Below are 22,890 nucleotides of genomic sequence, written 5' to 3' on the forward strand. Positions count from 1 at the left end.
CCCAAGTGCTACACTGAGAACACAGGAGTAAAGAATCAGGATTCTCAAAACCCCTGCTGTCCTGAGGCTATTTTCAGGCCTAATTTAAGACAGAAAAACTAGTTCCGCAGGGCGGTGGTGGCGCACGCCTGTAATCCCAGCACTTGGGAGGCAGAGGCAGGCCGATTTCTGAGTTTGAGGCCAGCCTGGTCTACAGAGTGAGTTCCAAGACAGCCAGGGCTACACAGAGAAACCCTGTCTTGAAAAACCAAAAAAAAAAAAAAAAAAGAAAGAAAAAGAAAAACTAGTTCCCCTGAGCAGGGATCATTTCAGGTGAAATCTAAAGAAATAGGCATCCCCAAGTAAAATGAGATACAGATCAAGTGTATTTGGGGCAAAAGAAGCAGACACACCCCAAACAGTGTAGCTCTAAAGAAAGAAGTTCCGAGATGTCCCGCTGCACCAGGCACCCTGCTGGCCACTGTAATCGGTGTGAGGGAAGGTCATGGAAAGTTCTAGTAGGAAAGTGACACGATCCAGCTGCCATCTGGCTACTGTATCATTAATACAGTAAAACAAAGCAGGACCAGAAACAGCATGAGTCCAAGAAATTTCTTTTCCCCAAGTGGCATTTAGACAAAAGCCAGCATTCTTCCAAGGGCCTGAAGATAGTTCAAAGAGTTTTCTCCTTACCTCTGGCAAAAGAGACATATCCATTAACATATTAACATTTCTCAGTGATGCCTATCAGCACCTCAAGGTCAACGCTAGCCTCCACACTGCCTCTTTCCCTACTCACAAGCCGCCTACCCCAGCTCACAGGCTCCCTTCCTCCCAGGTACCTTGTCCCATATAACCCAGGAGATCTCACACACCTACTCCCCTTGAGTCTCTCTGCTTTCCTCAGAGACGGCCTTGGTAGTCTGAAATAAACTTTTTACCCTTGTACCCAGGCTACACTGGTTTCTTTACCGTGCCCATTTTCACTCAAATAGAAGAAACTAATAAAATCCAGAATGTGTGGTGGCCAGAGGTTGTAGAGTGGTAAACATGGAATACATTAGAAGGGGCAGCATCTGACAATGATCCTAGGGCTTTGGGGCGGCCTAGGTCTGTACCTAGTATGTTTCCAATAATTATTCATTTCCTCCTTTCTTAATCCTCCCCCTACTCTCCATTTTGCCTTTATTTCCTTTGGCAGAAAATATTTAAAAAAAAAAAAAATTTGCCTCTGTAGCCCTAATCTCAAAGTCACTAATGCCTTGGTTTTTGTTTTGTTTCTTTCAAGATAGGGTTTCTCTGTGTAATCCTGGCTGTCCTGAACTCTCATGGTAGACCAGGTGGGCCTCAAACTCAAGAGATCCACCTGCCTCTGCCTCCCAAGTACTGGGTTAAAGGTGTGCGCCACCACCAACAGGCTCACTAACACCTTGCAATCAAACCTGAAGATCATTCTATGGACCTAAGAATACAAATCACTAGCTTGTACCATTCAAGCAACAATGTAGCTATGCTGGTCCGCTAGCCTCTAGAAACGTGGTTTCTCTAAGGCTCAAAACATAAAAATGTTTCCTTTTTCCAACGAGCTTCTTTGAGCTGCTTAGTGTCCGGCAGAGTTCCACACATCCAAGGCTAGCCTCAACTCACCAAGTTCCTGGGGATGACCTTGACTTTCTGACCCTAGTGCATTCACCTCCTGAGGATCGGGATTACAGGCCTGTACCTGACTCTCTGTGCTGCTGACTCTCTGTAGAGTCCAGCCAGCGCTCCTAAGTTTGTTCGAGACTTCACCTGAAATGGCCCAAAGGCAATTCGTATAATATTAAAAATGTAGGCAGGGTTTATTTACTGGTAATGCCAAGCACTCGCAGGATCCAAAGTCTGAGGCCAGCCTAGGTAAAAAACACGTTTTTATAGACAACTGTATAGAGAACAAGCAGAGTCATCTGTAAAGTTGCAGGCACAGAAAGGAAAATGTTCTTTAGTAAACTTAATTAAGGACCTGACACATTAAGGGCAAACATAACTGTTAAAATAAAAAATGATACCTCGTGCCCTATTTTCGCCTTTTCTTTGATCATAAATGCCATTATAAGAGCAATCACCGATAGTAACTATGCGTCCAAGAAATAAATGAGAGGGAGGTGCCCCCACCTGGAACTTGTGAAGAGGAAGGGCAAAGAGTCTTACTGGGGGACAAAGAAATGGATCTCAGGACCTTAATTTTGGGACACATGGAAAATTGTAGCTCTGGTCCCACGAAGGTAATGCTGGGAAGAGGCGTGGTCTGTAGGAACCCAACAGTCCCAGTCGAAAGAAGCAGAAATGAGCTCACTCACCTCTAACGCCGCCTGGGGGTCCCCGTCGATCAGAGCATCTGAGCAGCTCTGGAAAAACCTGCCAGGAAAACAACGTCTTCAGCAGGGCTCTCTAATCAAGGAAAGAACAGAAAGACAAATAGCAAAGGTGAAGAAAATCACTCACCGCTGGGACGATGCAGGTCCTGCTGCAGCTGCCGCCATCCCTAGGAGTCACGAAAGCTTCTGCCTGAGCGTTTTCTACCTTGGTTACCAGCTCCGCCGCCGCCCAGGAGGGGAAAACTTCTAAAGAAACCCCAGCAGAGCTTCCGTCCTCCGCAACCAATCAGCGGTCACGCAGCATGAGGCCGCGGAAAAGGAGGCGAAGGGTGGGCAGGTAGGCGCGGGGCCGGCTGGGAAAGAGGAGGAAACGCTCTCCGGCCCCGCCCCTACCCGTGACGCGCGCAAGATCCCGCCCCGAGGGCGTGGCCATAAGGCGGGCTCCCGGCCGCATACACGTGGGGTTTTCCGCACGGCTTGCAGGCTTTCTAATATTGTCTCAGAGCCCGCTGTAAGGTACTGGGATCCGTGGAGGGGGTTCTCGGATCGTTAAAGGTGCGTCACGTTAAGCTCCGTTCTCTCCGGTTTTCATCATGGCTACCGCAGGCGGCCAAGTTGTGCGTGACGTCATTCGTGGCTGCCAGGTCTTTTCCGGCACAGAGCCCGGGATGGCGCACCAGTTCGCATGACTATCCGCGGAGAACATGGACCGGCTGGCTCGCCGGAAGTCACGTTACCGGCATTGAGAATGGAGTTTTCCGGAGTCCTTGCCAGATCCCAACACTCCACACCCTAAGCTTCCTTCCTAGTCAGCTTTCCAAACCAAGAAAAGCCTGTTTCGCAGCCACTTCATGGATGAAATTAACCTACAACTAATAGTCTTAGTGCTGCCTTGTGTTCTAAGTAACCAGTAAGCTCCCCATCCCCCGCTGTCTAGAGCCAAACATCACACTGGGAAGTTTCCTGCGGATTCTTTGAAACTGAGTTACAGTAAGGGCCAACAGGAAGGCGTGGCAGTTACAGATTCAGCAGAGTAACAGAATTTAAAAATCCACTGCATTAAAGCTGCACCCCAAACTTGATTTAAAAGCTGCTTATACGCTCAGAAAGTCGTTTTATCAAATCTATTTTAGCAGATGAAATGAATGAGGTGGTCGATGGCTTCCTCAAACATATCTAAGACCTTAGTCTGGAAACATGACAGTCCACGAAGAAAAAGAAATTGCAGTTAGTTCAGGCATTTGCGTACATATCCCCACTGTTGAACTTTAACCTTAAAAGACCTAACTTGTCTTCACCACTTTTCTAGCCTGGCCAAACTCCTGATTGTGCTTGCTAGCTATCGTGGGTATTCTAATGTTTTGTTAAGCCCCCCACCTACCACTCACCCCTTGCAGATGCAAAAAATAAGGGTGGAAGGGCATTTGAAAATACAGAGAAACTTGAGCCCTATTCAAGATGGAGAAACGGAAGTTACAAAGATTTAAGTATGTGTGGGGTCAACAAGAGACAGAAGTGTGGAATGCTACAAAGGTTAAAAGTGTAACAAATTTGCGACCTGTAGGTATAGCCCATCTATACTGAAAATGGGTAGTTTGAAGGGGGAAAAGAAGGGCTGATAGAAGTTACAGGAACGAAAGGAATCTGAATCCACTTGTAGGAATGGAGAAGTAGCTGGGAGAAACACTTGAAGCAGAGCAGGGCCAGCTGGCCACTGAAGAGATGCAGCTTTCTGGTTTGAGTAATTGCTGAGAAGACCAAATTAACTGAACTAAACTGAAGCTAAACAGATTTGTAAGGGAAGGTAGAGAGTTTCGATTTGGATCTTTCCATTTAAGGTTGTTTTATGTTACTGTGTGCCCGGCAGATACTAAACCGTAAAAGAACAGCTGCATAAAGATGAGGATTGTCTTCTGCATAAATGTCTTTAAAGCAAATGTAAGTTTTGTTCAATTTGCAGTTCTTTGTAGGCTGGATGTGAATTCCTTCTTGGATGCATTTATTGCAGACACCTTGTGCCAGTTGGCATCTCTTAATATAATCTCAAGTTTTCACGTAGATCAATTTATAATCATTTCTTTTGTGCCATGTGTAAGACTGCCTAGTCAAAGGCTCTTGATACATTTCTTCTAGATCTCTCACTTTCCACATTTAGGTCTGTTAATCTATCTACTTTGACAGCTTTTTTGAAAGTACAAGGGATAAAAGTTTATTTTATCCTTCATACAAATACCAACTAACCCAACCCCGCTTACTGAAAATAAAAATCTTCATTTCCCCTTAAACTTGATGGCAATTTCATTGCTCTAGTCAAAATTCAAGGCATCTTCTTGGAAACAGAATTGCCAGGCTAACCAGCACATTCATTTCCAATTTTCTAGACTCTAAAACTGTAAAGTTTCTGTGCCTAATAAATGACCCAGTCAGTCTTAAGCAGTTTTGTTAAAGTGGCACAAATGAATTGCTATCTTCCTGTTCAGTGAAAACTCTACTGATCTAAGTTAAAAGGTTTGTCTTAGGGTTTGGTGAGGCGGCTCAGCAGATAATTGTACTTGTTACATACACAAGCCTGGAGAACTGAATTTGCTCCCCAGGACTTAGTTAAAGGTGAAAGGAACCAACTCCACAAAGATGTTCTGTGGCCCTCTCTCCCTCTCTCTCTCCATCTGTGTATGTCTTTGAGTGTCTCTCACACACAATAGCAAGATTTAGTTTAGTTGGACTTTGTGACACACACTTTTAATCTCTAAATTGTGAATCTGAGGCAGGGATTGCCAAGAGTGCAAGGTCAGCTTGGGCTATATAATGATTCAAAGTCAGACAGAGCTATACATTGAGACCTCTCAAAAAAAAAAGTTTTCTGCAAGTTGTTTATAGCATATTAATATTATATATACCTATAAAATTTCATTGGAGGGATGGCTCAGAGATTAAGAGAACTGACTGTTCTTCCAGGGAATCAGAGGTTTGATTCCTTTGTTGCGGCTCTCTCCACTCCATGCTTGGAGGCCACTGTTTCCCGGCCCAAGCTGCTGATCCGGTCTGTGGGTCAGGGTCTGTCGAGAGAGAGAGAGAGAGAGAGAGAGAGAGAGAGAGAGAGAGAGAGAGAGAGAGGAGGGGGGGGGGGGGGGGGAGAGAGAGAGGAGTAAGGGGAAGAAACGCAAAGAATGGAGACAAGACAGAGAGACAGAGGTTCTGATCAAGTCTCGTTTATTGAAGGGAAATCTGGGGTATTTATACGCTTTTGCCACGTGCCTTGTAGGCCCGTGGATGGATACCACGTGCCTTGCAGGTGCCTTACAGGCGTCTATAGCGTGGATAGCACGTGCACTGTGCACCTTGCAGGCTTGGAATATCACGTGCGCCTTACAGGCATGTATGGCATCACGTGCACCTCATGCCTTGCAGGCGTGAATACCACGTGAGCCTTGCAGCTTGGGGCAGTAAACAGCAAAACAAAATATGTGGGATATCAGAGTGTGCTTCAGCTGTTGTAGGCTATTGAAAAACAAGTCTCATGTCAGGGTATATGGCTCAAGATGGCTGCAAAGCTGATAGCCGCTTTCTGCTAAAAGTTGGCTCCCAACATTCCTTCACCCACATGGCAGCTCCTGCACATCTGTAAGTCTAATCTTAGGGTATTCAACACCTCCAGGCTTCAATAGGCCCTTCACAAATGTGGCTCATTAAGATTTCTACTGCTGTGACAAAACACCATGACCAGAAAGCAAGTTGAGGAGGAAAGGGTTAGTAAACCCCACATTGCTGTTCCTCACTGAAGGAAGTCAAGACAGGAACTCAAACAGGGCAGGAACCTGAAGGCAGAAGCTGATGCAGAGGCCATAGATAGGTGCTGCTTACTACCTTGCTCCCATGATTTGCTCATCTTGCCTTCTTCTAGAACCCAGGACTAGAACTTCCTGCCCAGGTGTGGCACTACCCACATTAGGCTGGGCCCTCCTCCATTGATCAAGAATTGAGAAAATGCCCTACAGCTGGGTCTCATGAAAGCATTTCCTCAACTGAGGTTCCTTTCTCTGTGATGACTCTAGCTTGTGTCAAGTTGACACAAAACCAGCCAGTACATACATACACACAGACACACACATACATGCAGACAAACAGGTGGTGGTTTGAATAAGAATGGTCTCATAGTCTCATAGATTTGAATGCTTGGTCACCAAGGAGTGACCCTATTTGCAAAACATAACAAAAATTAGGATTGGGAGGTGAGGCCTTGTTGGAGGAAGTATGTCTGTGGGGCTGGGTTTTGAGACTTTAAGGGCTGAAGCCAGGGCCAGTGTCCCTTCCTGCTGCCTTATAGTGTGGATGTAGAACTCTCAGCTGCCATGTCTGCCTTTATATTGCCATGCTCTCCTACCATGAGGATAACAGACTATCCCTCTGACAGTGTAAGTGACCACCAATTAAATGTTTTCTTGTTTTACGAGTTACCATGATCATGATGTCTCTTCACAGTACTAGAAACTCAAGACACACATCCACATCCAATAATGCTTTAAAGGTTGTGTATCAGTCCTGACACATGCTTTAAATCTCAACACTTGGAAGGCAAAAGCAAGTGGATCCTAACTTCAAAGCCACCCAGAGGTACACAGTGAGTGAGACCCTGTCTCAACACATACGCACATGCACACACAAATGGGTATGAATATGTGAAAAATTACTAAGTTACCACGAAGAGAGTAGGGGCATACCATGTTACAGAGATTTTTATTTTCTTCAATTTTTCTTTTTCCAAATTTAGCAATTCATAAGAAAGCCTGTTTTAGGGCTGGGCAGATGGCTCAGTGAAAATAATCACTTACAATGTAAGCCCCATGACCTGCACCCGAACTCCTAGGACCCAGGAAGTGCTGGAAGCAGCAGCACAGGCCTGTAGACCCCACCGCAGGCCCAGTGGTGGTGAGGATCCACACCAGAGCTGTGCTCTCATCTCTACTTGCATTCCTGCATGTGTACTCAGACATTTAAAAGGCTGACTTTGAGCCACAGCCTCTACACCACAAGTTTATTTTCTCTCTGGCTTTCTACAACAGAGTCTCATTTACACAGAAGTCCATTTCAGAGTGTGTGTGTTCTTTGAGCCATATTTACCAGAGCTGTGTAATGCTCAGAGGGTAACAAGACTATGCAAGCCTGAAAATCTGAACTTGACCCTGGAAACCCATAGTGGGAGAAAAGAACCAACTCCCAAATGTTGTGCTGTGTTCCCCTCAGGCATGCATTCGGATGTGCACACAGTATAAGAACCTTGCCAGGTATGCTTGGTGGCATGTGCCTGCACTCAAGAGTCTGAGACAAGACAATCACTAGTTCCAGGTCAGCACAGTGTGTCTGAGGAGGCCTTGTGTCAAAAAGCAAAAAGAATTACAGACAAGAAACATTTGCTTGAAATCAGAAATATTGAGAACTTTTACATGATTTAATAATAACAATTAAAGATACAAAAATGTTTAGAAGATTCCAAAATTTAAATTTTTGTTTAAATACAAATTCATTTTGTAATATGAAAACATATACTATTAGACTCTAAACACAATAATTTTTCTTCTACAAAACTTTCTATACTAGAGAATTTGCAGAAAACAATTTCTTGTGACATTAAATGTACATTATTTACATTGAAAAAGTAATCTAAAAACTCTACTTCAGAAACTTGGATATATGGTATCTTTGTATGCAACTTCCCTCCCCCTTCACCTACAGTAAAAAAATTATCCAAATAAAAAACAATTGTGCTTTATAATAATAACTGACTCAGCTATGCTTGCTCAGGACTCTGGTTGCATCTTTGGCTCTCGGAGCCCTGACTCTCTTAGAACAGCAGTCTGTCATCTAGCACTCAGCTTACTAATAAGCCACGACACACGGTGGTCTAAGGATTAATGAGCAAAGAACTTAGGAAGAATTCATGGCAGATCCTGCTGATAGTAATTTTGTGAGGAAAACATTTTTAAGCAGTATTTTACCTATAATTACATAAGGAAATAATCTGGTAATATTCCAAATAATTTTAAAGCACAGATAATAAAATCATAAAATTTATAATAAGGAAACTTGTAGATCATTTTGTCTAGTCCAATGCATCCCTTCATTTTACAAGAATGGCACACATTATCGGGTAAAATGGCCTGCCCAGGGTCACACACCTAGCTAGTAGAAGTGTCACATGTGCTGCCTTTATAATATCACATTTCTTAAACTCAGGTTCAGACATTATCATAGGCACACTTAAATTTTTTGTTATTGTTTTGTTTTTTTTTGAAAGGTTTCATGTAGCCCAGGCTGGCTTCAAACTCTATATGTAGCTAAGGCTGGCCTTGAACTCCTGATTGCCCTTTGTCCACCTCCCACATGCTAGTATTACAAGTATATGCCAACACATTGGGTGTATACATTTCAATTTATAATGTTATTTTACAAATTCGTAGTATATGAAACAGTCCTGCCAACTAAAGTCAAGCTAAGTGGCATCACAACAATTTTAATTGTATAAAATAAGTTTCTTACATCTGAAAGAGTCAAGACTTAAATTATACAAGTGGAATGAAAATGTTTCCTATATAAATTTCCTGTTGACTTATATTTAAGTAGTATTTTCAAACAATTCAGGAAGCTAATACAGTGTCAAGCTAGAAAAGAAACTTTAAAAATACTTACTATATAGCAACTGAAAAAAATCTCAAGAATTTCTTCATCATATAAAATTCCTGCTCCTTCACAACTAAGTTCTGAAACATTTAGAGAAAACACACACCTGGATTTTCCTCCTTATCTAGCAAAGTCAAAAGTAACTGTTTTTTTAACAATTATAAAATTAAGAACTTCTGTAGATTTTATCTTAGAAAAAATCATGTTATGGTCTGACAACCGAAAATGAGTTCAATTAAAAAAATAACCACCCATAATTCCTTTGGTGTATTAATTAAAAAGAGTTGGGCTCTAGCAGTTCATTCTGTTTGATGGCTACCTGAGAGGAATACCCATTTGAACTGGATACCACCATCACATAAGGCTGGGGCTGCTGTTCAGTTTTCTCAGCATCTTCATTCAAATGATCTTCAGCCTTTTTCTCCACCTCTTGTTTAAGAGTTTTTGTTTCCTGAGCTTTGATAACAGAAGTAATCACAGTGCCAGGTGGGTGTGCGACCAGCTGTGAACCCCGAGAGAAAGTCACCACAGGAGTAGTAGCACTGAAGGATGGAGATGAAGCCACACTGACAGCCCCGTTGCAAATGGACTGAACGTTGCTTGTGAGGACATGCTGTACTTGGGTGGGGCTGAAGACAATTGAAGGAGGAGAGCCCGGCTTCTGCGGCTGCAACATGACGTTTTCCTTCAGTACTGTCATGGGCTGCGACGATGGAATGGCTTGTAAGATAAATTTCTGAGACCCTGCACCTGACGATGGGTCTGTGCTGGCTATAACCGTTGTGAGTGGCACTGTCTGGAGTGTTACTGTATGTAACTGTTGGTTGCCAGGAGATACGACTACTGGAACCTGGGTTGAAGCCTGTATCGTCCTATTGAGATCAACAAATGGAAGTGAGACAATTAGCAAATGGAACATCCTTTAAAGCTTTAATACAAGTTACTCTTAAAAGTACATCCCGTTGCTACTTCCCCTATTTTTATCACAGCATAATTAACATCATGCCAGACCTTGTTCTAAACATTATACAGGCTTGGTGTGGTACCAGCACACACCTGTAATCGGCACACTCAGGAGGCAGAGACAGTTCAAGGCCAGCCAAGACTACATAGAAAGCTCCTATCTCAAATGAACATTCTGTAAATACCACTTTACTACAAGTAAGGTACCAAGACACTAAGCAAACGCCTATAGATGAGCCACGCTGAAGCAAAGCATGGATTTAAAAGCAGATCTGTTGACTCACCATGCCCACTCCCAATAAATACCCAATGTCACATAATTGTTTTCAACTTTTTTTAACATGAGAGAAAAAAAAATGCTTGATTAACTTTTAAAAATCCTATCTTTTAAAAAAAAAATCCTATCTTAACAGGGTTATCTGCTTTTTAAAGGAGTTACTGGGATTTCAGTAGTGTTTAATTGGTGTTAAATCAACACCAAAAAAGTCATGACTACAACTCCTACAAGTTCTAAGCCAACAGAGAACAAAATTAAAGCCATACTTTGGCAAAATAAAATACACATATATTTTAGCAATTTTAAACACCAAAGTAATTTTCACAGTAATTTTTCCTATACAGGGTCTTTCTGTGTTGCCCAGACTAACCCTGACCCCATCCACCAATAAACAGAAATAGAGCCATGTACTGCCCTACCCAGCATAAAACTATAACATAAAAAAATTAATGTAGCCGGGCGGTGGTGGCGCACGCCTGTAATCCCAGCACTTGGGAGGCAGAGGCAGGCGGATTTCTGAGTTTGAGGCCAGCCTGGTCTACAGCGTGAGTTCCAGGACAGCCAGGACTACACAGAGAAACTCTGTCTCAAAAAACAAACAAACAAACAAACAAAAATGTAAAATCCAGTTTATGGAACTAACTGGAATAATGAGCTAACCTCATTATTAAATAAAACAGTTTATAAATGATGTGATGACTTAATATAATTTTAAAACTTCACACTTGTGAAGCTTATCAGGTTGTTTGCTTATTTGTTTGAGACATACATCTCATAGCCTAGGCTAGTCTTTACCACCAGGCCCTGCCTCTATCTCCCAAGTGCTAGGATTACAGGCATACACTATCGCACACAGCTTAAAGTTTAGAGTTGTGGTTGCTGTGATTATAAGTCAGTTGAAAACTCTGTATCTTGAGTTCAACTGTTCCCTCTGAATTTGGTGTAGCTATTTTGTGAAAGTTACACTTTCAATGGCTCAGTGCTAAACTAATCTCAACTAGCAAATCACTAAACATAAGTCTTATTGTGCTAGTCGTTATAGTTGACCTTTACTTGTGAGAAGATACGTAGGCTGTATGAAAAGACAGAAGAACAAAGACCAAGTGCAACTTGGAAATACATGGGAAGGCACAGGATGGCTCATCCGTGTGGGATGCTAAATCCCCAGTTCAGACTGCCATCCAAGTCAGCACTAGAAGAACATCAGTCCATGGGAGATTATAGGCTGCTGCTTTTTCTTCTCTTTCTCTTTTCTTAATTTTGGAGATAGGGTCTTGCTGTGTAGCTCTGGCCGGCCTAGAACCTGCTATACTGACCACACTGGCTTCAGACTTACAGTGACCCTCCTGAATGTTGAGACTACAGGCATATACCAGCATGCCCAGCTTTAACAGCTTTCTAGAGAGCTGGAGCTAGAAGAGAGCAAGCATTAAGTAATAAAGACTTAGTGGTGGTGGGAGGAGGACTCATAACCAAGCTGGGATAGCGTTAGGCAAACCGAGTGAATAGAAAACAACCGTAGGAACCAGGCTTTTCCAATACACTGCATTCCCGTGCTTCCCATCTGAGTCAGACTGTCTTTGCAGAAATGAGAGCTTGAACAGATACCTGACCTGGACAATTTTTTCTTAAATAGATACTTACAGGGTGTGTGTGTGTGTGTGTGTGTGTGTGTGTGTGTGTGTGTGTGTGTGTGTGTGTGTTTACATGCTACAAGGCACACTTGAAGATGTCAGAAGACAACTTATATCCATCAGTTCTCTCCCTCTAACATATGGGTCCCGTAGGGGGAAAAAAAAAAAAACTTAGATCATTGAAGCAAATGCCTTTATCTGCTGAGCCATTCTATTGGCCCCTAGATTTTGTTTGTTTGCCGACAGTGTCTTTCAACATAGCTCAAGCTCACAACATTATGATCCTCCTGCCTCAGTATTCTGAGTGACGAGAGTCTAGCTGTGTACCACTCAAACAAGCAAGCCCAGGGGTAGCCTAGCAGCCCGAGGACCCCTCCCTGCATCAAGCTGCATATATCCCCCATGTTAAAGGATGGAATACAATGTTCCTCGCTTCACAATTATTGTTGACTCCTGTTTTGTGATTAGTTTCCATTCAAATGTGTCTCAGAATATATCCAGACATGAGTCTGAGTCCCCAATCTCATCTGAACTCAGTATATTTGCAGTTAAGGCAAACTATATCCTCCCAGTCAACTTTAAAGGGAAAAATCCTATTTGCCATCTTATGTCTATGCATAAAGGACACTTATGTGACTTTAAAAAAGTATATTTTGAAAAATAAAAATAATTACCTTGCTTTTGAGGTAAAACTACAGCTTTAGGCATTTTAGAGGATAATTTTAAAGACCTTTAGACAAACTATTAGTGCATGAATAAGTAGTAAAGAAAATGGACTTCCACATTTAACAGGGACCATTTTCAGAAAATACTTTGCCAGGGGTTTTCTTTGTTATTCCTTAACTAGCATGAAGTCAAAGTCAAATGAAAACTTTTAAAAACTAAGGACACACATTATAAATTGAGTCAAAGGAAAAATGTTGATGATTTACATAAGTTTACATAAACCCTTTCCTCCCCATCTTGCTTTGGGGAGGGAACCACTTTGGAGAACCACTGAAGAGGCAGTAGTCTTCCAGACCCAATAAAATTCTACTTATAATTCATGTTCTGGAAACCCATGACAGAACAAAAGAAGGAACCCTGTGCTTGTCAGTTTTATGTCAACCTGACATAAAAACAAAGCTAGACAAAGCTAGACTCTGACAAAGCTAGAGTCATCTGAGAAGAGGAAACCCCAGTTGAGAAAACGCTTCTGAATGATCAAGCTGTAGACAAGTCTATGGAGCATATTCTTAATGAGTGATGGGGGCTGAGCGGGCGGGCCAGCCCATTGTGGGTGGTTCCTGAGTTCTGTAAGAAAGCAGGCTAAGTAAGTCATGAGGAACATGTCATGAGGAACACTCCTCTTTGGCCTCTGTATCAGCTCCTGTCTCCAGGCTCTCACCATTTCCTGACCCCACTTCATTTAGTGACGAATTATGATGTGAAAGTGTAAACCAAGTAAGACTCTTTCCTCCCCAACTTTTGGTCATAACAAAAGTGTTACTTCATAACAACAGTAACCCAAACTAACACAAAACCTAAGAATATAAATATCCACTTAATTTTAGACCAATATCTCTGGATTTATCCTAAAATCAAATGAGAATAGTATTACATTTTTCTGAAGACCAATTAAAGATAGGATTTTTCTTGGTCAATGAGACTCTTGAAAGTCTGATTTGATTAAAGCAGATGAGGAGACTTTCCAACACTGGCACATTAACACCTGAAGAAGAGACCTGACCCCTGACCTTCCCACCTAAGTTTCAGAAGTATTCTAAAACAGGATTATCCCAGGTGATAACATGTATTCTTCGTATTCAGTGCATCCTCAATGTCTCAGTTATGAAGGATGACTCGGTGGTTAGGAGCATGCGCTACTCTTGTAGATGACAGGAATTCAATCCCAACACTCACCTCGAGCAACTCACAACTGTCTACAGCTCCAGTTCCAAGGGATCTAGTATCTCAGACCTTCACAGGCATGTGAGGTCAAGTCCACAAAACCCGACACAAACACATAATTAAAAATAAACAAAAAAAGGAACCACTGATAGAATTAAAAAACTGATATAATTTGCTCCTGAAAGAATCTGTTAACCAAAAACTCTGCCTTCTGAATCCCGACCCACTAACAAGCAATGGCATCACAGGGCCATGTGCTCTGGTCACTGTTTCCTCACCTAATACTTTGAACTGAAGAATTTGCTGCTTCTTCCTGCATGGTGCTGGTTATGGTTGCTTCCCCTTCTGGGACAGCTTGGACTGGCTGTACTACATGAACAGTCCGGAAGAGCTGGGTAGGATAGGGAGCCTGTGAGGGCTGCACTGTCCTCAAAACTTCTGAAGGCTGTCCAACTTCCACAGGATCTTTGGGTTTTGCAGCTTTAGAATTCCCTGGTTTCAGAATTGTAGTGGCCCCTCCTTTTACTCCTGGACTTGAGGACACTCTTGATCGGTTTGCTTGATTCCGACTGGATGTGGTCGTTGACGATAAGGACTGATCCGAAGACTCTATGCTGGAACTTGGATCCTCATCATCTATGTATATGAGATCTTTTGGCATTTCTTTAAACTGATACACCAAGCGCTGACCTTCCACTTTTGCAAGAATGCCTCTTTGGTAATAGTACCTAGTCAAAGCAGACAATTTCATCAATATCTTATTAAATCAAATAAAAATTAAAATGACATTCAACAAAATAATTCTTTCCTAATCAAAATTTTAGGGATGAAGTTTTTAAATGAGGAAATTTGTTGTTTGTAGGCTTTTATTTATTTATATATTTTTTAAATGTTATACACAGATTAAATCCTTATGAGGGACTGAAAAGATGACTTAGCCTGCTTGCCTAAGATCCCGAGCTCAGATCCCAGAACCCCTGCAAGGACTGGGCCCAGTGGCACACATCTGTAGTCCCATGCTGAGGAGAGAGGAGGCAGATCTCTCCAGTTCACTGACCAAGCAGCCTAGTTGAATCAATGAGCTCCAGGTTCAGTGAGAGACCTGGTACCAAAAATACAACATGGAGAACGATCAAGGAAGATAACCTAAACAATTGACCTCTAACCTCCACCACATGCACCTATGACACGCCCACCCAACCACCACGTATACCACATACAAGTCCTTATTAGAAACCAAATCTAAGATGAATTCTGACTGGGGAACTGTGGAGAATAACTTCTCTTCCTCTCTGTTCCCTGCTGCTAATTTGCTGAGATGATAAAATCTATTACAAACCTCAAGACATCACCCTTACTAGCATGAATTCATAAAAGTTATAAATTTAACTCAACTGTGCAAAATTTAGTGATTCAAATGTCAGTGGTTTTAATAAAACCAAGAAACTGAGCGATTCTTGAAAACATACACCAATGACTTTCGTGTATAATGCCCTTTCCCTGAGTCTTTCTCCTCAGACATTGGTCCCTAAATCCACATGAAAACCTTTTCTTAGGGCTGAAAGGTGACTCAGAGCCCACGTAATGTCTAGAACCTCAGTTTCAAGGGATCCAATGCCTACCTCTGACCTAGGTAGGCATCGGGTATTGACATAATGCACAGACATATGTGTCAACAAAACATTCATATGCATAAAATAAATCTTTTAAAAAAAACCTTAGTAAGTTCCAACTCTGCAGAAGGAAGAGGAAGAGGAGGAGAAAAACTGTAGAAGAAGAAAAAGAAGAAACTGTGAGTTCAAGGCCAGCATGGTATTCATAGTGCAATCCAGTCTCGAAAGAAAAGAAAAGAAAAGAATAGAAAAGAAAAGAGAAAAGAAAAGAGAAAAGAAAAAAGAAAAGAGAGGGGAAGGAAAGGGAGGGGAAGGAAAGGAGAGGATAGAAGGAAGAGAAAAAAAAAGGGACGAGAAAGATTTCTAAATTAAACCTGACAAATCATTTCTATTTCAAGTCTTTCTCATACAAACCATATCTGGAATCATTAATGATAGAGTCACAGAAAAAAAAAAAAAAAGGGCTTAAATTTCTTTTCTCTAATATCAATATGAAGTATTCATTATTCTACTATAGAAATTACCGAGATTCACATTTTAACATTTCATACATTTTCTGATCTCTTTATAAGTAAAGCACAGATTGAGTATCTAATTTCTGACGTGCTTGGAACCAACAGTGTCCCACGGTTTTGGAGACACTTTTAAATTATTTTTAAATACGTGCATAGACCTTACCAGCTGAACATCCAAACTTGGAAATGCCCTCAAATCCAAACTACTTAACCTTCTTACTGTTGCTCAAAGTTTCAGAATCTGGATTCCTGACTATCAGACTAAATTCTGCTCTGGCATGATTAAGTATTTCCCCCAATTGGAATAAGATTTAACTTCACATACATGCTGGTTTCTGTATTTTCTGTGGTCTTCCATAAATACAATTCACAGGCTGGGGATATAGCTCTGTGGTAGAGTGCTTGTCTATCATACACAAAGCCCTGGGTTCATTTTCCCACAGTACAAAAACAAACAGCATAAATACAATCATATTTTTTTATATTTTTAAAAGTTGCCTGAGTTGCAATACCTAGGAAACAAATGCTTAGCAGAAGGAACCATCCACATACCTGAGTGCTCTCCCCATGGTCTCATAGTTCATGTCAGGTTTGTTTTTGTGCTTCCCCCACAATCTAGACACTGCTTTAGAATCGACCAGCTTAAAAATGCCTTTTTCTCGCTGGGTCCATTTGATGTACTTAGGACAGGTAGCTTTGTCCTGAAGCAGAGCCAGTAAAAACTCCCAAAGGTAAATTGTGTTTCCTGAAACAAAATCAATTGATTTTAAATGAACACATTTGCCTTTAAAAGAATACAAACAGACAAACCACAGGACCAAAAAGTCTTAAAAGGCCCATCTCAATCCACACAGAAATATCACATCATTCAATTAACTGATGCAATCCCTCAGTATTGGTGAATATGGTCATAATTCTTAGGATCTAGTAGAGACCTTGCTAATCCCATAAATGATGCATGAACAGCAATCTTGTCAATTAATGATGACCTAAGCAAAAACACTGGCCTCATTTCTATCTGGGTTTTAAAACCATCACATAGCATAAACATCAAAATGTGTGTGTGTGTGTGTGTGTGTGTGTGTGTGTGTGTGTGTGTCCCCTTCAACAGTTGTTCTTTCTTTTTTTGAGGGATTTTAAACTTCTTTTTTATTTTATTATTTTTTATTACTTTTATGTATTTCTTAAGAATCCATTTTTTTTTTAAGATTTGTTTATTTATATGAGTATAGTGTCACTGTCTTCAGACACAACAAAAGAAAACATCAGATCCCATTACAGATGGTTGTGAGCCACCATGTGGTTGCTGGGAATTGAACTCAGGACCTTGAGAAGAGCAGTCAGTGCTCTTAACCACTGAGCCATCTCTCCAGCCCCATACCTTCATGTTTTTACAGTCCAGCCATTGACCCCCTCCCAGTTCAACATTTGTTTTCTTTATATCAGAGCCAGTAGATCAACCACGATAACAGGAGTTGTGAAACAGTAGAACTCCAACACACCACAGCAAGGGCCTACAAAGTGACGTTCTAGACTAGCTGAATTGCTGCAAAACTTTGCTGAATGCATTAATGAATTATTTTGATAGAAAAATAAAAATAACTGAAATGGATTTTGTAGGCTACTTTGTTACCAGCCACTTCACAGAAATTGTTGACAGTATCTTATAAGCACTAGGCAACAGCATGTTTTATTTGCCTATAACAAGAAAAATGATGAGCTGGGTTTGGTGGTGTGGTGTCTCTAATCCTAGCACTTAGGATGTGGAAAAAGATCAGCAGTTCAAGATGACAAGAGTTCAAGACCAATCTGGACTATAGGTTTAACATACTGAAGGTAGTCAGTTTGGTGCATGTGTGTGCCACCACACAAACACGCAAGCACATACACACACACACACACACACTTTTAAAAGTAACAAGGGGCGGCAGCAGGCTACAGGGAATAGGAGGAGGAGGAGGAGGAAGATGAGGAGGAGGAGAAGGATGAGGAGGAGGATGAGGAGGAGGAGAAGGAGGAGGAGGAGGGCGATAGGCCTGTACAGTAAGGAAACCTCAGTACTTACCCTTCCCGTCTTTATTTTTCTTTTTCACAGATATATTTGGTGTAGTGGCCGGGGAATCTGGCCGTGGTGGTTTTGTTTTTCTTCCTGAAATCAGAACAGCTCTGTATAAATATTTGCCCTCAAAACTGAAAGAAAATGGGCAGTTTCACTATCTTGTTTATTGAGTTTCAAGTTCCAAACTTTTATACTTGGGTCATACAAACTGGTCTCTCAAAATGCTATCTAAAAGAAAAATAACTTCAGTAGGTTAGATCACAAGTGATTATTACTTATATATGAAATTATTCTTCAGGACTAAAGACACAGAGTCCTGCTCAACAGAGTCCTTGCCTAACATCCCCAAGCCTGGAGTTTGAGCCCTAGCACATCAGGGATGGGAGTGAGGATGGTAAAGAAACCAGAAATTACCCTCTCGCTCACCTATAAAAAGAAAATGAGGTTAAATTTCAAATACTGGATTTTCTCTGAGATCACCACACCAGTGCTTTATCTTAAAATTTTAAATATTCTTAACATAGACAAAACTTGGGCTTAAAAAATTAGCCACAGAGCTGTGTTTGGTGGCACATACCTATAATCCCTGCACTTGGAAGGTGGAGGCAAAGGCAAATGGCTCTGTCAATTTGAGGCCCAAGGCCAAAATGACCAGGTGTGCCTTTTTTGTGAGGGAGTGGTTGGAGGTGAGGTGGGTTTCTTTGTTGTAAAGTGGTATCTTGCTTTTGAAAACACTCAGGGCAGGAACTTAAACGGGAACTGTGAAGGAACACTGTTTGCTGGCTCAAGTTCATGTTTACTTAGCTTTCTTACACCTCCCAAGACCACCTTGCATAGGGACGGTGCTGCCCATTGTTGGCTGCTTGGCCTCCAACCACAATTAGCACTCAAGACCCACTGATATCCCCAAGACAAATCTGACCTAGAACATTTCTGAATCCAGTCTTTCCCCTCAGATGGCTTTAGGCTGGGTCAAGCTGACAAATAAAACTAACCAAGACACTCTCGATTTGTGAAAAGTAGTAAGCTTCTTTTAACATGGTTTAACACTTTTTTCTTCAATTGCCTGCAAAATTCCAACTTTTTGAACTTTTCTCTTACTGGATCCATGTAATGGAATCTTTTGTAGACTGAAGGTTTTCAGACTCCGCCCTAGGGCGTGAGGAGTCGGGGCTGCTCACTTGGATCTTTTGGCTACACAGGGAATTTAAAGCCAGTCTGGATACTGGAGAGCATTTCTCAAAACCAGATAAACGGACTGGAGAGACACTCGGATGTCAGTAAGAATACTTGATGTTCTCACAGAGGCCTGGGGTTCTCTTCCTAGCACCCACATGATACCTCTGGCCTCTGTGGGCGTCCATAATGACATGCATGTGCACAAACAAAATTAAAAGAATAAAAGACAGAATCTTGCAGGATGTAAATAAAATAATAAAACAAAGAATAATGAAAGAAAAGGAAGACCTTAAACTATACCCTCAAAACAAAGGGGATCCTACCCTTACCCAAAGAGGTTTTTGTTTTATTTGGTTGAGAGAAGGATGAAGATGTTGGATAAAAAATTTAGATTAAAAACTTGAGGCTTTAATAATTGGAAAATCTGGGCTGGCAAGTTGGCTCAATTTGTCACCAAGCTAGATAACTTGAGCTGGACCTTGGTCATACACGGTGAAAGGAGAGAACAAACTCTGTACCAAGTATTCTCCTCTAACCTCCACTCATGCACCATGGCGCATGTGCACACACGCGAGCGCGCAGCGCACACGCGCGCGTGCACACACACATACACACATACCCACACTAAAAGACAAAGAGTTGGAAAATCTGTCAGTCAGATAGATCAACTCTTTTTTTTTTTTTTTTTTTTTTTTTTTGGTTTTTCGAGACAGGGTTTTTCTGTGTAGCCCTGGCTGTCCTGGAACTCACTCTGTAGACCAGGCTGGCCTCGAACTCAGAAATCCTCCTGCCTCTGCCTTCCGAGTGCTGGGATTAAAGGCGTGCGCCACCACCGCCCGGCTAGATCAACTCTTATAAGTGCCTAGGATTTTTTTAGTGGCAAATATGAAGAAATGCTTGAACCTGTTTGTGTCCTCATCGCTCTTACGCATCTTACCTGGTGTAGAAGCACCTGTAATAAACAGTGTGTGAAGTCCACATCAATAGTCACTGTGTGACCCAAGCAACTTAGACACGCACCTTTCTTCCTTTTAGGCTGCTCTGGGGATGAGGCTCCTGGGGAGTCTGCATTTGTCTCTTGTACTTGCTGAGTTTCCATCACTTCAGGAATCCCATCTAATGTTACGGACACATGGGTGATTGGGGCAATGATGTCATCCTCAGAGGAGCTAAATATATTATTATCTAATGGAAATGAAATAAATTATAATCAGTTTCGTATTATAAACAAAGTCACATCTTTTTGTATAAACTCTCTGCTTTTTATTTCCTCTGCCCCTATCCAGGATCCTAAAGCAGCCCAGGCTTCGTTTCCTACCAGCAGTCTCTTACCCCAGTCTACCACCCACGGCATTAGACCTCTGTACAAATGCTTTATTCTCCAAAAACGAGAAAGAAAAATCATAGCCAAAAACATCTCCCTGTAATGTACTGAGGAAAAATAAGACAACCATCTCAAACTTCACAGCACGCGTCTCACTTCCCGTAAGCCAAGCCTACCGTTCCATCTCATCCCGCTCTCACCATGAAGCTGACCACTTTAGTCAGACATACAAAAACATCTTTCTCTCAAGAAACTATTTTACGAGTTAGTGCTTGATCTACTCCTTGTAAGTTGAATATTCATTTCTGTCTTCTCTATCTAATGAAAAGTCTACTTGTCATTGGTTAAAACATTCTCTCCATAAAGCAAGAGTACCCACTGCCACAGAAAATCGTGCTCCCACTTCTAGGGCCTTTGTTTCTGGCTTTTATACTCACTTACACACATGCATGATGGTGGAATTAAACTGTAAGAGTGGAGAAAGTGATCGCTATTCTTCTTCTGTCATACACATGTTACCTCCTCACACAGCACTGTGCACATCACACATGCCATACGTTCTTAGTAACTATGCCTTCAAGCTTCTGTTCTCCCTTGTCAAAGGCCCAGAGAAGAAATGGATTTAAAGAGAGGTTAATAAGCTGGCCAGGAATTTTATACAACAAATGGTTAGGACATTTGTCACTAGTTTTTTGCCTATTCAATACAACTATCTGTAGAGATGACTATATTATACTAGTCCAGTTAAAATCCAATGAGAGGCTGGAAAGTTGGCTCAGCAGTTATGAACACTTGGTGCTCTTCCAGAGACTGGGGTTCAGTCACTAGCACCCACCTCATGTCCCACAACTTCCTAGCTCCAGTTCTGGGATATTAAACACCTGCCTCTATTGATACTACACACATGCAGTGCGCATGTATTCTTGCAGGCAAAACATTGATGCACATAAAATTTTAAAAAGTAAAAAACAGGTGAAGAGGCAAGAGTTTGCAAGTGTAATGGGGATGTACAGTATGAAATTCTAAAAATAATTAATAAAAAATATTATGTTGGGGGAAAAGAGACAAGATTTTGCATAACCTACTATTTCATAAAGGACAAATTACTTTTCTAAAAAGTTCGTCAAATTTTAAATCAGCTAAACAGAACTTTTATAAAAAAAAAAAAGGTACACAACTAGAATGTGTCCTTTACAATGTGCTTGGGACCCACAAAAGAAAAACAGCCTCTTCTGTTCTCCTGACATTTACTCTCTAATGGAGATGACAAGGTACAGACATGAGTGGTCATGGTCATTAGCACTCACTGATTCGCTTTTCATCCAGTATAGAGCCAGGAGAATCCATATTGAGGAGTGCCTCAGCAGCCTCAATGGTCTCAATTGTTTCATCTCCATTATGACAAGAAGCCTCAACTGCAATAAAGAAAGAATAGTATTAGCTATTCTGAAACAGTATATGCTTCTCTGAAACAGTATGTGCTACTCTGAAATAATATGTGCTACTCTGAAATAAATAATATGTGCTACTCTGAAACAGTATGTGCTACTCTGAAACGGTATGTGCTACTCTGAAACAGTATGTGCTACTCTGAAACAGTATGTGCTACTCTGAAATAATATGTGCTACTCTGAAATAGTATGTGCTACTCTGAAATTCAGCCACAGTGTTTATCTCCTGAGGCAAAATATACCATTGAATATGGAGCTTGTAGCTTGTATGAATATAAACTACAAGATACAGAACATATGCCATAATAATAAATCTGAGGTGGATATGTAGAAGGTTTTACATTATTCTAGGGGGGCGGGGGAGATTGTTGTTGTTGTTTGTTTGTTTGTTTTGTTTTTCTTGTTTGTTTTTTGTCAACCTGACAAAAGCTTGAGTCATCTGAAAAGTAGGAATCTCATTTGAAAACCTGTTCCCATCGGATTGGCATGCATTGACTCAGGAGTGCCCAGCCCACTGTGGGTGGCACCACCCTGGAGTAGGTAAAGAAAGCAGGTGCAGGTGGGAGTCTAGAGAGATAGCCTATCAGTTAAGGGCATTAGCTGTTCTTGAGGAATTCTGGGATTTGTTTCCCAGCACTGCATGGTGGGTCACAGCCACCTTTAAGTTAAGCTCCAGGAGGCCAACGTCATCTTCTGGTCTCCTCAAGCACTTGAAGGCATATGATGCACTCTTACATTATATAAAGACAAAATACTTGTGCACATAAAATAAAAAATAAATTTAAAAGGCTGAAGCGGGGGTGGGAGGGTGGGAATGGGGAAGTAGGCTGAGCAAACCACTGAGAGCAAGCTAGTAAGCAGCACTGCTCCATGGCCTCGGGGGGGATGGGGAAGTGTAAGCTAAATAAACCCTTTCTTCCCCAAGCTGTTTGGGGTGGGGCATTGTGTTTATCGCATCAATAAAGAAGCAAACT

General features: G+C 41.6%; 2 protein-coding genes across 7 annotated transcripts in view; both read right to left on the reverse strand.

The window, feature by feature from the left end:
• Positions 1 to 2,970, reverse strand: part of Sugt1 (SGT1 assembly cochaperone of MIS12 kinetochore complex) — a 34,265-nt gene extending 31,295 nt beyond the window's left edge. The window contains exons 1-2 of the mRNA XM_034497517.2: positions 2,464 to 2,970; positions 2,319 to 2,376 (exon numbers count right to left, since the gene is read on the reverse strand). Coding sequence (XP_034353408.1) covers positions 2,319 to 2,376; positions 2,464 to 2,501 — 96 coding nt within the window. The 5' untranslated portion in view covers positions 2,502 to 2,970. The remainder of the gene's footprint in view (positions 1 to 2,318; positions 2,377 to 2,463) is intronic.
• A 4,791-nt stretch (positions 2,971 to 7,761) lies between these two features.
• Elf1 (E74 like ETS transcription factor 1) overlaps positions 7,762 to 22,890 on the reverse strand; it is a 92,934-nt gene continuing 77,805 nt past the window's right edge. For 5 of the 6 annotated variants that reach the window (XM_034497360.2, XM_034497362.2, XM_076930680.1 and 2 more), the window contains 6 exons: positions 21,773 to 21,880; positions 20,162 to 20,326; positions 17,969 to 18,052; positions 16,456 to 16,648; positions 14,054 to 14,503; positions 7,762 to 9,883 (listed from right to left, as the gene is read on the reverse strand). In XM_034497360.2, coding sequence (XP_034353251.1) covers positions 9,286 to 9,883; positions 14,054 to 14,503; positions 16,456 to 16,648; positions 17,969 to 18,052; positions 20,162 to 20,326; positions 21,773 to 21,880 — 1,598 coding nt within the window. In that variant the 3' untranslated portion in view covers positions 7,762 to 9,285. The remainder of the gene's footprint in view (positions 9,884 to 14,053; positions 14,504 to 16,455; positions 16,649 to 17,968; positions 18,053 to 20,161; positions 20,327 to 21,772; positions 21,881 to 22,890) is intronic. The other variant, XM_076930682.1, reaches the window with a different exon arrangement.

This window comes from Arvicanthis niloticus, chromosome 3 (genome assembly GCF_011762505.2).
Source record: "Arvicanthis niloticus isolate mArvNil1 chromosome 3, mArvNil1.pat.X, whole genome shotgun sequence".
Taxonomy (NCBI): Eukaryota; Metazoa; Chordata; class Mammalia; order Rodentia; family Muridae; genus Arvicanthis; species Arvicanthis niloticus.